The sequence below is a fragment of the Diaporthe amygdali genome, assembly GCF_026229845.1.
Source record: "Diaporthe amygdali strain CAA958 chromosome Unknown NODE_26_length_719862_cov_65_716256, whole genome shotgun sequence".
NCBI lineage: Eukaryota > Fungi > Ascomycota > Sordariomycetes > Diaporthales > Diaporthaceae > Diaporthe > Diaporthe amygdali.
This window is the reverse complement of record NW_026517046.1, coordinates 155,913-172,759: the sequence shown is the minus strand read 5'-3', so window position 1 is coordinate 172,759 and position 16,847 is coordinate 155,913. Positions and strand designations below refer to the sequence as shown.

The window sequence follows — 16,847 nt, the reverse complement described above, 5'->3', positions numbered from 1 at the left end:
AGCCGACTGAGGGCGAGGAACAAACTTTAGCCCAGGGCCAGGGCCAGGGCTAGAGCCGCGCCCCGTTTTCAGCCTCATGCCCTGCCTGCGCCTCTGCCGCGCTTGCTCGACGACGACATTGCCAAGCCTAGCCACGTCTTTTCTTTCCATCAGGGCGGGAAGCCAGCTTCTCCCTCCGTGTACCGATATCTTCTTGACAGAAATAACTTCCCCCCGGTTCACGACATGTGAGTTTTGATCCCTTTGTCCTTTCCCACCCTTCCAGAGCCAAGCATGCCACTCCCGGTCCCCGCAACAGGAGTCGCGTCGCCTCCCAAATGCAGGGCGGCAAACACGTTCTTCATGTCCTGTAGGCTCTCGGATTGTGCGGAGGTGGCCGCCGCATTCCGCTCGTCTGCGAAAGCCCGCACGCTTTGCAACATCGGTGTGAACCCATGGTCATCTGGAAGCCACCATCGAACGACGGTCTCGTCTTGAAAGAGCTCTGCCATTCTTGTCCGCACCGTGATGGGGAATATATAGCTAGTGAAAGGGAAGAAAGAACACCGGTCAGCGTCGAACCTGGTTGGGGAATGACCCTGCGACTTGCAGCGGGACGATGCAGCACTTACCCAGAGCTCTCCAGCAATGCAAACTTCTTCCTCAGCCACACATTGCTGCCGGGGCTCGGCGGAAGAAACATGGACGCAATCGTAAGGCAGGGATGCAGCATAATGAGCAAGCCTTTTGGACCTGAAGCCCATTGTTCGCCAGCATTGAATATCTGGCTAATTGCCTCGGCATGCTGTGATAAACTGCCCAGCCCTGTCGATATTTGACCTTGACTGTCCTGGCTGGCCTGGTAAAGATGCATCATCACCATGGCATGCCATTCGCAGAGTAGCAGTGTCGTGGAAGTCAAAGGGGAGTCGTACAAGAGTGCGGGACGTGCACTCAAGGACTCGTCGGAGGAATATGCGGACGATACTATCAGCCGTGTAGGGTCAGTGAGAGCGGGCTCGAGGGTTTCCCTCCACTCTCGTAATTGTCGAGCGACATTCTCGTGCTCCACAGTGGCAGAGGCCCCTGTTAGGTTGTCCCTTGCGCGCCTGACAACAAGCAGGCAAATATCGTGGCATATCAGACGCAAACGATTCTCGGCCCTCTCATAAAGCCAGTCCAGGTTGTCGGGTTCGCTCGCCAATTTTGCTCGACAGAACTCGTCGAACGTGACGAACCAGTCTCGTGGGAGACTTGTCACGAAGCCTCCCATTAACCCAACAAGGATGTCGAAACGTATGTACCATGACAAAATAGTGCGATTCAATGATGTTTCCACAATAGATTGAGGCGTGAAAAGCTGGCTCAAGATCTCGAGGGCTGCCTTCTGATGCCCCATCAGGTTCACCCAGTCGCCAAGGTATTCCTATTCCTACAGATTAGAACTCATACAGCGAGCAAAAAACACTGCGGGCCACGCACCTCTATTGTAGCTAGCTGCAGAATTGTCAGAAGTGTCGCGAGTTCATGCCTGTCCTCGTTCTTGAGAAGGTCAAGGAGCAGGATGACACTTTTGTTGTAATATTTCAGAAACTGTGGCAGCTGCCCATTCGGATCTCTGAGCGTCTGATGGTATGCCGCAAATGAAATCATAGCATAAAGCAGGGGCTCGCTGCGGAGCGCCAAGCTGACAAGTGTCGTCCGAAAGACACTCCCAAAGTCTCTGTGCACACCATAGTGGTAATGCGTTATGTTTTCGAGGAAGTATTCCAGGTAAAATCTCAAATCAGCTGGGAGCTGTGACAAATCTGGAACGGTATTAAACAATAGGTCTGGTGAGTGTGTCATCATCGGAGTCAGGCTGCTGGCGGTGCCGATCGACCGAGTCGGCGATGAGCCTTTATTGCCTTCTTGAGAGGGTGTCTCAGAAGGCTGACGAGTTCGGGTTAGCAGTCGCTTCAAGTTGAGTGACGACGCCGTACTCATGTGCCGGAGGCTCTTTGTGGACCGCATTGATTGCTCAGAGACGCTCGCTAAGTCCTCTTCGTCTTCATCCGGGATCGGGCTCAATTTCGTGTCCTGATCTACATCATCGTCGTCCTCCTCATTTGAAGACGTCGGGCTTGCTTGCCGACTGCTGTCCGCATCTTTGACCCCATGAGAGGAAGAGTATTTTGAAGCTGGCGTGTCTGGGTACACGCAATCTCGTGTGCCTTTGCGGCATCCTGTCCAGCCGTCAGTATCTCGAAAAGTTATAATGGGGCGGAAAGTTGCCCACGTTCACAAACAGGGTGCGTCTCGTCACACTATGTAAAGGTTAGGAATGGGTATCTTAACGAGAATTCCGAGTCCATGGCTCACCTTGACCCGTCTGCTACGGCAGGTAAAACAACCGCTCCGAGTTCTTCTGTGTTTGATGTGATCCGGTCCAGGGGCAGATTTTCTTCTATTTCGCTGGGACCTCGGTGCTTGGAACAAGCTATGTTCTTGGAAACCAGGGTAGTACGCCATGTTCTGGAACGTGTTTGTTTCCATATTGCCTCCAGAGCTGAAGGCAGTAGTAGGCACAGGAGATGCATCTTGGGAACTCAGGCTAGAGTTAGTCCCCAGTCCTGACACCGAGGACAGAAAGTTGTGGTAGTAATCGCTCATGGCTCTTCGACTTTGCACCTATATCGGCCACTAATCCCTGAGCTGAGATTTGTGCGACGTGCTCGATCTACCTTTATCGTCGTCGTGATGAAAATTGTCAACATGCTTTGACATCCCCGAAATGGAACGAATCCGACCGAGGCGCCTAGGCCATTAATGTATCAAATTTCGTCCCTCCGTTCTGCAATGGATAGTTTGTCGTAGACAAAGTCTTTTCGACTTTGAGCGCTTTGCGGCACTAGATCAACAGACACAAGCACTCCTCAGAGGAGATTCGGAGATGATGCGCCCAGTGGTTGTTGTATACTGTAGATGTGACGTTTCGCCAAGACAAATGAGTTTAGTCAAGTCCAGCACAAAAATACTTCAGTGTATATAGCACTGTCTGACGATCCGAGAGGCCTTGTGGTGCATTATTGTCGTTAGTTGAGACTCAAGAGGCGAAGTGTCTGTCTGCTCACAAGGTAGTCGTCTTTTACCAGGGAATCTGTCACTACAGGAATGTGTGACCTGCTCCGGGATTACCCACGGCGAGGGGGGCAGCTGGGATAGCGTGCCAGGGCCGAAATACTGACTGAGCTTAGGTTGTCTGTGGGGCCCGTGTACCGACTGAGAGCCTGACCCTGAAGGTGGTCGAAAACCAGATCAGCTTTCATTCACTGGCCTCCCAACTGCCAGGCAGAGAAAAGGCAGAGAATTATGTGGTGAAGACTGCGCTCGGATAGAATAGGCACAGGGAGGGGCTGTGTTTCTGTATGGGAAAGAGGAGTGTTCCGGGTGATAGCGGAAACCCCAGAAATCTGTCCAGGGCCTTTCTTTCTGGGGGGATGACAGTGGTATTTTGAAGTACTGGTACGGCTTTTGCAACAACCTTACCGGTGTGACTATGGAGGTGGCAACCTACAAGGGTATGTATGCAGCGAAGATGTATTCGCCAGCCGAGGATAGCCCCCCCACAGTGCTGCGCGCCTGCTTGCCAGGTCAAGGAGCCCAGAGGCTCCGGGTAGCAAATACGTTCCCTTGCGGGAAGCAGTTTGTCTACACCTTAGGGCTATTTTCGTCAGCTGCTATGCGGCTTATGAGTGATGCCCCAGTACTGTCTGCCTTATCAGAAGCTGTACAGCCCAGGATAGGACTAATAGTGACGAATTGGGAGTATGGACATCCAGGGGAGATGAAAAAGACGACAAACTGTACTTACCCGATCGTGAGTGAGAGGGAGAAGGCGCAGGTGTTCGACCGCCCGAGCAAGACGGGACGAGACACTTTGATACTCCCAGATGGCCTTGATAAATACGAGCTGAGGCTGAGGTGAAGACAGGCAAGCCTGAATTGTTGAAGTAGGTGAATTCACTGACGGGACGGGCTTGTTGCAAATGATATTGCGTGCTGAGCTGGGTTGGGTCTCCTAAAACGCCCTGCCTGAAGTTGATGGAAGGGAGTGAAGAAAATATCTTGCTACATAAGAGTCAGTTGCACTTGATTTGCTGTCAAAGAAGTTGCAGATGCGATGAGACTGCCTGTTAGATGTCAAAGATACAGAAGTCTCGGGTGACCTTACCTGCTGCGCTGACTGGACCGCTGGCTCCGTTGAGGGGCCAAGTGGTTCTCGGTTTGTGAACGAAGTCGACCTTCAGAGTGGTGAGTGTAGACGGAGTATAGTCGACAACGCTGGCCGTGATGAGCTTTGTACTAAGGTATGCTGGTCCTATACTTGAGCAAGGACTACCTTTGCACGTGCCGTCCAGTGGGTATCGACAAAGCTAGGGAACGACCCGTTCTGTTTCCGCTTGCTGGGGCGCGCCCACAACACAACAAGTGGTCCTAGCCTTGCTGTTCCTGCGATTTGGGTATGGCTCGGATGAGGATTTGGGTGCATCTGTCAGAGCCCCAGTCGAAACTCTCAGTCAACACCCCGTGATGGGAACTGCACAAGTATATTGTAAGTTTACTGGTGCCGTGGTCCTATCCAAAGTATGAAGCTTGGGGATACCACCGATGTGGAGGATTCATACCTACGGTAAAGCCTGCATGGGCTAGACCTCAGACCTCATCTCACATGGTGTATGAACTGGGGTCTGGCGGACCCTTGACAAACTGTGTCAGGCAATACCCTGCAGGTTTTTTTTTGGGATTACTTCCTGATACTACTGATCCGTGAGCGGCTCCAGGCTTCACACACAACTCGGATGATGGACATGGCCAGGCGGGGCATAGCCATCCCCAGCCTTGCTCATCCCAAGCCCACACCTTGTCACAGCAGTGACCTGACTGGGCGAACCTGAGGCAGATTACTGTAGCAGCATTGGTATGGCTAGGCGCGTGAGTCTGCAAAAGCGCCTCTTGGGGCAGAGGCAGCTCTTGTCGACAATGGGCGAGGTGTCAAGGTAGCCAGGATGGTACTGTGTGGATCTCCCGGTGATACCGGGGTGCGAATGAAGAACCATCAAGCAGCCCCCATGTAGTCGAGACTCCCTGGCGGCACACCCTCAGCGCCATTGTGGAGGGAGCAAGCAGGGCGGCCTTGCCTGTACGATGGCATCCCGCGGAGTGGTGTACAGAGGTGATAAGCGCCCCGCTGCCATAGTTGGAGAATTTGCTCCACATGTTCCAGGAAGGATTGCAAGGTGAGCAAGTCAAGGAGTCAAGGAGGTACTGTGTAGGTATGATAGAATTCGAAACCCAGAGTCTGGACAAAGCTTGATCCTGGTCGCGTGCAATCCACCGGCCAAGGACCAGCAAACCCACACCACCGGTCAGGGGTCAAACCTCAATATTCCTGGAAATGTCGGGCCGTAGCGATAGGGACATGAGAGGAGCATGTGGTGGATCCCATAAGAGTGGTTTGGATGGTTTTGGCGAGGGATGATTGGGATGGATTCTGGCAGTCCGGGCGGGAGCTGCTTGCGTTGACGACGACCAGTGAGCTTGTGGAGGTTTTGAATGGAGAGACGACATGACATGGGCAATTGCTGGCTCGTCTGGAACGAGCGACGCCTGCTGCTGCCCACGACTACCACAGTCCAGCGAGGATGCCGTCTTCCGGTCCTCGGCCTTATTCCTCGCTCTCCTGGCTGCCACCACAGCCGTCGCAGGGCATCGACGATGTCTTCGTGTGCTGCAATACGGCAAAACTGCAAAACATCGTCACCCGTCCAGTCCAGGAAGGTGCAACAGCGGTCGTGGACCGGCCTGGAATCTTTGTCGAGTGACTTTGGTCGACCTTGGCCGACCGACCTTGGCCCAGCCCAACGAGATCCAGACTGCCAGATCCAGGCCCCCTGGCCGCCCCCCAAGATGCAGGACGATCCGCTCCTCAGGACATGGGAGTTGTGCCGTGGCCAACCAGGCAGCATACGAGCCAGGACTGCGAGGAGAGGCAGCACTGCGAACCAGCCAGTGTGGCCAGTATGGCCGACCAGACAGCCGGACAGCCAGTCAGACAGACTCAATCTGGTTCTGGTCTCCTCTCGTCCGTCGGCTCTGCCTCTCTGTCCCCTGGAACGCCCATCTGACGGCCAGATCCCGGCTTGCCTACTTTGGGCCAGGGTGTGGGGTGCCCAGGGTGCTTCAACAAGACGACATGCGACGTGCGACATGCGACAAATGCAACATTTGCCTTTCGGGTGATTAGTCAGGCCTATGGTCAGTGCCCTTTGCCGGCGTCCCGGTACCGGTACTTGGATTTTGTGGTTTCCATCTCCCCAGTCCACAGTACATGTACAATCCACTATCCGAGCGGGCTCCACTCCACCTCCCTGCCAGGCCTGCACGGCTGCCCAGCTGTGTGCCATCCATCACGCCTGGCAAGCCCATCTCCCCGTGCTCCCCTCCTCCTGCCGAGCCAGTGATGGGCACTGAAGAAGCTGCTGCATCCGCTGCTGCTGCTTCTTCTGCCGCTGCAGCTGGCAAGCCTGGCAAAGCCTGCCATCCATGGTTCTGCTGCGCCTGGGTCAGCCCCGTCAGCCCGATCAGCCGAGTGCGACCGTGCCTGCGCGGCTGGGGCCGACCGTCCCAAGATCAGACGAACCTCACGTGGGGACCAGGCCCTCTGGCCCTCTGGGCCCTCAGACTCCAAAACTCCAACAACCAAGGCAGGCCATGCAATGATACACTGCCTAGCAACGGTGCCCTCCTGGTCCCGGTCTCAGTCCCGGCCCCAGTCCTGATCCTATGTTGGTCATTTCCCTATTCAACACGTCCAGCGCCAACTTGATTCAAGCCGACACCCACCTGACAGTCCTCCCTTCAATTTACCCTCATGACCAACGCCCTCCTTCCGAGATTCACCAGGCCCAACCCGATCCTGGGCTGTGATGCACTCCAATGCTCAACACAATCCTAAAACCCGTCCCAATCAGACGACCTGCTGGGTCATGTGTCTTCCCGTCGTCATGCAGGACAGGCAGATAGACCTCCTTCTATACCCCGGCCCCAGCCCCGGCCCTGGCGGTTGTCATGTCGCATTATTATATGCGCCTTCGGCATTGGCTGATGCCAGAGGAGCGAACTAACGCGGCACTGTCCTTTGGGGGCCTTCATGGACAATGTCGTCCGACGCCGCTACAGCTCCCACGGCATAAGGGACCCGTGCTGCCCAAGGAGGCAAGTTGGGCACACAGCGATCTTTGCTGTCCCAGACTGTCGGGCCTCGGTCTGGCCCAGGCCGTGTCCCAGTCCTCTGGAAAGCGACACCCGCTACCACTTCAGCCACTCAGACGGGGAATTGCACAGCTCTCGTAACGATATGTTGCCCAGGCTGCGCAGTATCGATGCCAGGAATTGAATCCCTGCCCAGGGTCCACGCCGTGCCGTCATCCCAAAAGAGCCAGATTGGTCACGGATGGTCTTGCCCACCCCAGGCAAGGACCGCGAATTCGGAATCGCGTCGACCCTCTTATACTACCCACCGAAACCCTTCAAGTCCATCCATGCCGTGCATAATGCTACGTCTTCCTGCTAATCAGCTTCATCGCTTTGTTTCTATTAATGATTTCATGACATAACTCTTTTTATCCAAGCCCAAACGGCTGGTCGGTCAGGATCCTTGGATTGAATGCATCTCGATAAATTGCGCCTTCCATGATACAGTATGTAGTACAATCAAGGCGGTCTCAATTCTACCATGCACCCAAATTCGCGGTTCCGCCAGGGAGCATTCGGACCCGCAGGGGATCCAACGTATGTATGTACGATGCATTTCTCCGGTCTGATCTCCGACGGGTTCAATGGCGCACACAATCTCTTACGGTCTTCCTCACCATGCATACTGCCGCTCGCTGTTGCTCTGCTGGAGATGTGGTCGTTTCCTGTTAGCTTGATAGTTGGGCTCCGATCGGGCTGTGCACCAGGCTGAGAGTATGCAGGTGGCTGCATATTCCCTCAAGGTGAACAGCCTGGGCTCGGTCTATTCCATCAGTCACCAGCCACAAGCCTAGGCCGTGGGGGGGTTGACCTCTATTGTCGGCGCCTTCTCGCGCACATCCCTCAACTCTCTGAACCCCGGGGATGCCGAGGGACGCCTGGTGGTTGTGTCTACAGTAATCGCATCACCACGACACGGTATGCACAGTACACGCTCGATTTTGTCTGAAGAAGTTCCCACTATGTGTCAGGCTGTTTTGGCAAGATCGCCCCACAAACACAACCCAGTTTAGTCTCCTTCGTATGGGGACCGCTCGATTGGGAAGGCCATCTACTCATCCAGGTTTTTTTTTGTTGAAGGCAATGTTGAGCAAGCAGACAAACCAGAACTCTCTCCAAAGCCGCTCGTGTGGCAACCAAGGACTGGAACTAGCGCAAGCCACTTGATCCTTGGATCTCATCTCACTGCAGCACCCGGTGGGCCGTGAGTATTGGAGATTGACCGGGAGGATGATCAGCTCGATCGACCACAGCATGGAAGAAGCCGTTCCTGCAGTAACTATGGTTAGATTTCCTAGCCTGGGCTTGCAGCGGCCCGCTGGACGGCAGTACGTCAGGACGTCAGTCGGTGGGCCACAGTAGACTATCTTGAAACATGATTCATCACAAGCCCAAGAGAAAGAGCAGTCGCAGCCTCTGGGGAATGAGACCATGACTGATAGTCTCATCTCACCTCATCGGCCGTTGGGTCCGTGTAAAAGTACACGTGGGAAGTGGAATCCACAGTACTGGTTGACAGAGGTACAGTGAAGTACGGTACCTGCAGTGATCTAATCTTGATAAGCAGGATGAAGCCGTTGGACCGATCCGCCAAGATGAAGCCTCACAGCGTCGCATTCTGGCAGTAGTAGCATCAGAAGAGAGCCCCTAGTATCTCGATAGGGTTTCATCTACACAATAACTGACCGGCAGCCGACGGGACTTGGCCACTTACTAGCACGACAGTCGGGTTGGTCGCAGCCGAGCCGAGCGGTCCATCAAGAGAGGAGGGCAAAAAAAAACAAGATAGACTGAAGAAGATGAGGAAAAACTCCAACTATCCATTCGGTTTCGTGATGTGCTGCAAGCGAGAATATCAAGGGGTGTCTGCGGTGGATTCACCGAGGACTGGTCATCAGCAGTGGGCAGTGGGCAGTGGGCAATACGCAGCAGCAAGTCATAGCTAGTCCTTGCGTGATTTCCTGCTCAGGGTCTCGTCTCGACCCTGTGGGGTTACGTTACTGCGGGTGCCAGGTGCCAGGCGGCAGCAGCCTGTCTCGGCCAGAGTTTCCCCCCACCCGGCAATCTTCCACGTGGCTTTTCTCGGGCAGCTGCCGCTTGCATTCGGGCCTAGAGGGGGGCTCTGGGGCTCTGGGGCTCCCAGATGGTGGTGGTCTGAGCTTTTCCAGCACTGTCAAACGTCAAACGCTGCCCCTGGCCTTGGGATAGCCTCCAGAGACGAGCAACGATGTACTTTTATAGGCCCAAATCTCTGCAACACCAACACCAGTATCACGAGATACCAGATTAACCATGGTGCATTGATTCACTGTAGACTGTAAATGATTCTACTGAGATATAGAGCATTTTTGCCCCCTGGTAGTGTAGCGTAAGCCGGGAAGAATCAGGCCATGACCAGTGCTTCTCCCAAACTCTGAAGTGTCGCAAGATGACTCCTGGGGGATCCGAGGGGCCCCAACACGGACTCCCTTCCTCTCGCCAGCTCACCCTCATCGCCCACACTGCCTCAGAGACACACGAGACCACGGCAACACACCTGATTGCTTCCACATATGTGTGTTTCTATACTGCATTCACCATAGCAGAGCCTGAGGAGCTCATTCACGACCGCCAGACTGTAAGCACAGGATGGGGTACATGGACAAGTACCTGCCGGCGCCCAACGCCACGGCAGGTAACATCACCATCCCCGACGCCGCCGCCGCCGCCGCCACCTTCGACTCGGCCTCGATCCTCGTGCTGATTGTGACTCTCTGTGCCTTCTGCGCCCCTGTGTTTGTGCTCTTCCCGCCGTTCCCGCCGCGGAAGAGCGACGCACTCCCCATAACCCACAACAAGCTGGGCCTGCAGCCGTCAAAGTCAAACCTCCGTGACCACTGGGCTGCCGACCACGCCTCCTCGGGCAAGGCGGAGGTCAAGTCGCTCTTCGTCTACCCCATCAAGTCGTGCAAGGGCATCGAGGTCACCAGGGCCAAGGTCGTCCCCACGGGCCTGGAGTTCGACAGGCTCTTCACCTTCGCCCAGCTCAAGAGCCCCTTCCCCGTCGGCGCCGACGGCGGCCAGGGCAGCCTGGAGGAGGCCAAGGGCCATGCCTGGGACTTCATCACGCAGCGGCAGTTCCCCCTGCTCGCGACGGTCGAGGTGGAGCTGTGGCAGCCCGACCTGGACAAGATGAAGGGGGGCGTGAGGGAGACCAAGTCGGACGAGACGTTCCTCGTCCTGCGCTTCCCCTACAGGAGCCCCGGCGTCGCCGGCGTGCTGCAGTCCTTCGTGGCCAAGTGCACCCGGGGCTGGCGGGCGGTGCCCGAGAAGGAGGTCCTGCTGTCGGTGTCGTTCCCCTCGGCTGAGGAGATCAAGGCCAAGGGCTACAGGCGCGAGCAGGTGAAGGTCTGGAAGGACACGACCACTGCGCTCAACATGGAGAGCGAGCTGCCCGAGGAGCTGAGGCTCTACTTGGGCGTGAGCAACCGGCTGGGTCTGTTCCGCATGGACCCTGAGGGCCTGCGGCCTGTGTTCAAGTGTGCCCCGGCGAAGGAGGAGGCCGGATATCAGCCCGTTGTGAGCTTTCAAGACTCCGTGAGATCTCTTCTACAAGCTACGACAATCAATTTGCGAGTCGGGAGCCGTGTTGCTGACCAGAAGACGTGCTCAGTATCCCCTTCACATTCTCGGTCTATCGAGCGTGCGAGACTTTGAAAATCAAGTCCCAAAGGACGCGGATCTGCGCCAACTCGATCCTCGAAGGTTCCGCGCAAACATTTTCGGTTCGTGCAAGCCTTCGTTTCTTTTTCCTGACGCGTTTTTATGGAACCCATTAAATACTAACTAAGGGTTTGACCGTAGTCAGCGGCACTGCCGCATACGCTGAGGACTCGTGGACAAAGATACGGCTCACGGATCCATCTCACAAGGAGGACCAGTCAGAGTTCCACGTTTCGTGCCGGACTACGAGGTAAGGGCGCGGGAGATTTGCACAACCAAGGTTTACAACGGCAAGGCACTGACGTATCGTATCATAGGTGCAAGTTGCCCAATGTGAACCCGGAGACAGGAATACGCCACGCTGTCGAGCCGGACAGGACGCTCCGAGCCAATAGAGAGATCGACGAGGGTGCGCCGAAGACGGGCTGCATGGGTATGCAGGTGACACCACTTTTCGACAGGCCGGAGGCGTCAGAGAGCTATCTGGCTGTGGGCATGTCTATAGAGGTCCTAGAGACGGGCAAGCATTTCTTCAAGAGGGTGTAGCAAAAGCAAGGCGCAACATGGGATGCATTCAGCGGGGCGGAACCCAAGGCTCAAGACTAATTAGACAAAAGACATACACATCATCGACTCGTGAACAACCAGTGCCAACCCGTATCCGATCGTCCGTCACTTGTGATATCAACCCGTTACGGCGCAGGTACCCAACGCAGAGTGCGCCCCCCCCCCCCAAATCCTGAACTCCGGACAACTTGGAAAAGACAAACTCGAGCCTACTTTATATCCGCAGGGGTCAACGCCTGCACCATACTCGTACCCTCGCTGAACCGTGTCTTGAAGATGCGATTTGCATTCTGGAACATGCCGTCCTTCAAACTGACAACAATAAACTGGGAACCCTTGAACCGTGTCTTGATCAGACGGCCGATGTTCTGGGTGTGCGACAGGTCCAGCGCGGCGTCGACCTCGTCCAGGATGTACATCGGCGCGGGCTTGAATTGCAACAGCGCCATGATGAGCGACAGGGCAATAAGAGATCTACGAAAGGCATTAGCATCTGTCCCAGAAAGGTTGCTGCGTGAGTAACATACCTCTGGCCACCACTCAACTCCGTCAGACTCTGCTTCCAAACCTTGCCCAGACAGACCTTGACCTCGAGACCGTCGCTAATGGTTTTGCCCTCTGGCGGGTCCAGCTTGGCGAAACTGCCTCCGGGCAGCAGCTCCGAGAATATCCCACCAAAGTCGGCGTTCACCTTCTCCCACGTCTCATGCAGTGCCTTCTTCTTGTAATCGTCTAGGCTGATGATGGTCTCCTCAATCTTCTTCTTATCACGGATAACCGTCTTCATCATGTGTTTCAGGGAGGCTTCCTTCTTTTCGACGCTGTCAATCATGTTCATGACCTTCGGGTTGATCTTCTTCTTCATGCCTTGGAACCGCTCGGTCAAGTTCTTTAGGGTTGACTTGCATTCTCCAATGTTGTGGCTCTTGAAGTCATATGGGGTGCCAGAACGGCCAAAGTTGTCCTTCTCGTCGGCAATCCATTCGTGCTCTTTCTCCATGTGAGCAACAGCTTGTTGGGCATTTTGCTGTTCCTTGTGGAATTTCTCGACCTGGTGGCCTAACTTCTGCATCTCCAAGCCTTCCTCTGTGATTCGAGAATTTTTCGACCGCATCGCGTCCTCCAGAGCGCGGAGTTCGTCATCGAAGATGCTGAGCTTTGCCCGCTCCCCATCGAGGTCGGCCTGGGCCTTTTCAAGGGTCTCCTTGAGTTCATCGCGTTGCTTAGACGTCTGAGCGATCTCATCTTGCTGAGCCTTGATGGCCATGTCGACCTCCTGGAGCTGCTCCCGTGCGGCGGCGAGGTCGCCAGACACCTGTTCTGAATCCAGTTGGGCATTTTGTAGCTCCTTCTGGAGAGTCTTGACTGACGTTCTGTTCTTCTCCAGGGAGGACCGTAGCTTGTCTAAGGAAGCTTGCAACTCAACCAATTTCCCATCCTTGTTATTATCGAAATCCTTCATGTCCTTTTCAATCCGTTTGGCATCTGCTGTAGCCTCGACATGGCGCTTCTTGGCTTCTTGGATATCCGTTTTGAGTTGCAGGATCGTTTCCTTCATGTTCTGCACCTCTTGGATGATGGAAGAGGACGAATTGCTTCCAATCTGCTCTTCAGCCAGCTTGATCTCATGGGACTTGAGATCAAGCTCCTGCTTGATTCGACGAGCCTGATCCAGCTTCGACCTCTCGCGGGCGATTTTGGCCTGCAGGTCTCGGAGCGATCCCTCAGCCTCCCTCAGTTGTCGGTTCAGATCATTGATTTTCTGCATGGTGACCAACACTCCACTGGAGTTCGGTGCGCTGCCACCGGACAATGTGCCGGACGGATCGTATGAGTCTCCTTGGAGAGTGATGCTCCTCATCCGGACGTTGGGATCGAACGTGACCCTCTTGGCAGTGTCGGCGTCTTCGCATACAAGAGTGTTGCCAAAGACGTATGACATGGCTGCCGAGACCTCATCGTCGTAGCCGACAAGTGACAGAGCTAAATCAACTTTCCCCGGTGCAATCCTTTGAGCGGTCGCAATCGTCTGCGCGGACGCCTTGAACGCAGCTATCTTGTTGAGAGGAATGATGGTGACGCGTTTTCGCAGCTTACCGCCTTTGAGCAGTTGCGTACCAGTCACTTCGTTGTCGACCACAACGTTGTAGAGGCGGCCACCGGCACAGATTTCGAGGGCGGTTCCAGCTCTGGTGTGGTCCTTGTCGAGTGTGAACAATTGAGCTACGAGCCCCTTTACCTTTGATCTGTCGAAATTGGGTACTGGGTCGGCGTAATTGAAATCGATGTTGGCCACCCTGCGCTTCAGTGCATCAGATTCTTGTCGCAAGCTGCGAATCTTCTGCTGAAGGCTGCTCTCCTCTTTGTACAAGTCTTCCTCGGCCCCGGGGCTGAAACCGAGCTTGCCGAGTTCTTTCTCGAGTTTTTGTGCCTGGGATTTGAGACCTTCGAGCTCTTTAAGCAAGCCGGCATTCTGCTCCTTAGCCTTTTTGGCCCGCGGCTCTTCCTCCTTGATGCGCTTCTCAAGGTGAGCAATCTTGATCTTGGCTTGTTCTTGTTCCGTACCCGCAGCAGAGGCTCGACTCCTCGCGTCTTGCAACTGGGCTTGGTAGCCGTTTTCCTGACCTTCCTTGGATGCAACGCCGGTTTGTAGAGTCTGCAAAAGTTCCTCCTTGGATTCGGCCTCCTGGCTCTGCCTTTCAAGTTCTTCCTTGGCGGAGTCATGCTTTGCCTTCATTTTGTCGAAGATATTGGTCTTTTCTTGCAAAGCAGCCTCAAGCTCTGCGACATTCTTCTCCCCTGCTATCCTCCGGTCTTGCTCCTCTGTCAAGCTGGACCTCTTCAGATCCATGACTGTCGCTAGACGGACAATATCGTTAGAAAGCTTCTTTACAGATTCTTCCAGAGCCTGAGCTTTCGCGCCTTTTCGGAGCTCCTTGTCACGCTGAGATTTGACCCTTTGCACGTCTTCCTCCAAATGGGATATCTCGCTCTTCAGCCTGACAGCCGACTCCTCAAGGTCCTGCTGCCGTTGTTTCTTGCTATCGAGATCGGAACCGGATTGTTCGAGCCGCTCCTGATACTTGACATAGTCGTGCGCAACGACTAGTCTTGTGAGACGTTCGAGATCATTTTGAGTCTGTTGGAAGTCGAGGAAAGCCCTTTTCTCTTGACGAAGTTTCTCCAGCTTGGGCTCGATTTCTTCATGAAGGAGCGCTTGTATCTCCTGCAATTTCATTTCCTTTTTCGACATGGTCTTCAGTGCCTTGTCCCGGCGGTCCTCGAACATTCTTGTACCGGCCGCCTCTTCAATCATGGCCAGAATTTCCACCGACTTCATGTTTAAAACCTTTGTGATCTTTCCTTGCATGATGAGGAAGTTGGGGTTATTGATGTTGAGCCCTACAGACTGGAAAAGGTTCTGTACCGTCTGTTGTTGAGCCCGGTGGCCGTTGATTAGGTATTTGGACGTTCCGCCGAGGACGATCTGCCGGGTGACACTGATGGAGCCGTACTCCTCGAAACCGATCGGTGACTTGTTCTTGTCCCTGTTGTCGAAGACGATTGTGACGCTAGCTTTCGTGACTCCGGCTTGGCCGCGCTTGTAAATCAGATCCTAGGATGAAGAAAAAGGGTCAGACTGCGGGTATACACGAAGGGCCGGGACGAGAAGGGCAGTCTGGGCCGCACCTGTAAATTTTGCGCTCGAACTGTGGTCATGTTTGTTATGCCCAGGACGAAGCAGATGGAGTCCAGAATGTTGGACTTTCCACTGCCATTGAGGCCAGTGATGGAATTGAACGTCTCGTCCCTGTGAGCTCGTCAGCGGTCGTGATCCAGCTGCGCACGTCGTGGTGTTGTTTACCATCCTGATATCACGGTGCGCACGGCGTACGACTTGAAGCCCTGTGGGTTTGTTAGCCATGACTCCCCGAGGTGCGATAAAAATGTCGACGCACGTCTATTATGATCTCTGTTACCCTCATGGTGACAGAGTTGACTTAGTCGTCGTTGTCGATGTAGGCATTGAGGGGAAGTTGGATTCTGGCGGGAGGCAGGCGCGTATTGGTAAACAAATCGTCCACTTCGCGGCATGGCAACGAATCCCTGCTAGAGCGTGGCTGCTTTGCTGTGTCCTGACTTGGCCCGTGCGGCCCTGTTCCCCTCTACGTCCTTAAGCCTGATCCTGGACTACCTACTTCGGTACCTAAGTGAACCAGGTGGTACAGCAGCCACTTACGCGAGACGGCTGAAGATTCAGAGCACTTTGGCAATATGGGTTTTGTATCTTCTCCTGACCGATTCTTTGAGCATATTCCCTGACCATGTTAAAGTCCCCAGATACGATCCCCAGCATCCTCTTAGCACCTATGGCCTGTGATAAAGACAGAAGGGTTAGGGGCCACCCTGTAGACCCCGCCGAGCCCCCGTTTTACCCAAGTGCTCAGATGGAGGCACTGTATGTAGTACTCCCGGTACCTAGGCACCTCCGGTGAGGGTGCCTCTCATATGAGCATAGGAGCGAAGGGGTAATCCGATGCTTTGCCATGTCCTACAAACACGATGATGACGAGCCCGACAGGTGACACTACGCATCGTGGCCAAGGGAGATAGATGCTGTCGAGTTCGGAGGGGCGACTGCTTGTACATATTACTTGGCTGCATACGAGAATGTTGCCCACCGAGTCGTGGCCAGTTTGACGGACAGGACTGTGGGGAGGGGTCACCAAGTCACCCGTGGTCATGGCCGTGGCCGCAGTCTTGTGACAGCTGCAATATAGAGAAATCTAATACTGAAGAGTGTGACGTCGGGTCTGATTCCTCTGGTATGCACATGCAGTTGCAAATGGGCCGTTGGAGCGGGTCGGCGAGCGTAAGGAGGTCGGCCCCGAGTACGCCTATGTTACGCTTACCCACCTGCATTCCCAGACAAGCCTGACAAAGGTCCGGCCTAGGGGCTGTATTTTTGGAGTATAGGTAGGCAGTTCAGGTATGGAGTACGTATCCCTCAATTCCCAACTCCCTTGTAACCAAATCTCCCTCCTGACAACCACGCAATCGAAACGAGCGACGACGGCTCTCCCTGGCCGTCCTGGGACCTTGACGGTACTCTAACACTCGACCGACATTCGCTACTGATCCCGCTATCGCGACACTAGCCTGCCTAGTCCTTCCCACCCTAACGCCGTCCGGCTGCAGGGCACCCACGACACCATAAGGGGCCTCTTCGATCCCTTGGCTCGACACACCCAAGACCATCCTGCTGTCGGCCCCAGACAGAGCTCCTGTGGCTTTAACCAACG

At 54.7% G+C, this 16,847-nt stretch overlaps 3 protein-coding genes across 3 annotated transcripts; 1 reads left to right on the top strand and 2 right to left on the bottom strand.

The window, feature by feature from the left end:
• Nucleotides 1–218: 218 nt before the first annotated feature.
• Nucleotides 219–2,631, bottom strand: J7T55_010098 (uncharacterized protein; the record flags this gene model as incomplete). The annotated part of the gene is made up of 4 exons (XM_053131287.1): nt 219–522; nt 612–1,405; nt 1,462–2,204; nt 2,475–2,631. 4 exons carry the CDS (start codon nt 2,629–2,631, stop codon nt 219–221), a joined length of 1,998 nt encoding a protein of 665 aa, XP_052990524.1.
• Nucleotides 2,632–9,903: 7,272 nt separating this feature from the next.
• Nucleotides 9,904–11,523, top strand: J7T55_010097 (mosc domain-containing protein; the record flags this gene model as incomplete). The annotated part of the gene is made up of 4 exons (XM_053131286.1): nt 9,904–10,851; nt 10,928–11,039; nt 11,119–11,227; nt 11,295–11,523. 4 exons carry the CDS (start codon nt 9,904–9,906, stop codon nt 11,521–11,523), a joined length of 1,398 nt encoding a protein of 465 aa, XP_052990523.1.
• Nucleotides 11,524–11,753: 230 nt separating this feature from the next.
• On the bottom strand, nt 11,754–15,530 carry J7T55_010096 (condensin subunit; the record flags this gene model as incomplete). The annotated part of the gene is made up of 5 exons (XM_053131285.1): nt 11,754–12,018; nt 12,072–15,160; nt 15,235–15,355; nt 15,410–15,450; nt 15,504–15,530. The coding sequence occupies 5 exons, from the start codon at nt 15,528–15,530 to the stop codon at nt 11,754–11,756; spliced, it is 3,543 nt and encodes a 1,180-aa protein (XP_052990522.1).
• Nucleotides 15,531–16,847: the final 1,317 nt, after the last annotated feature.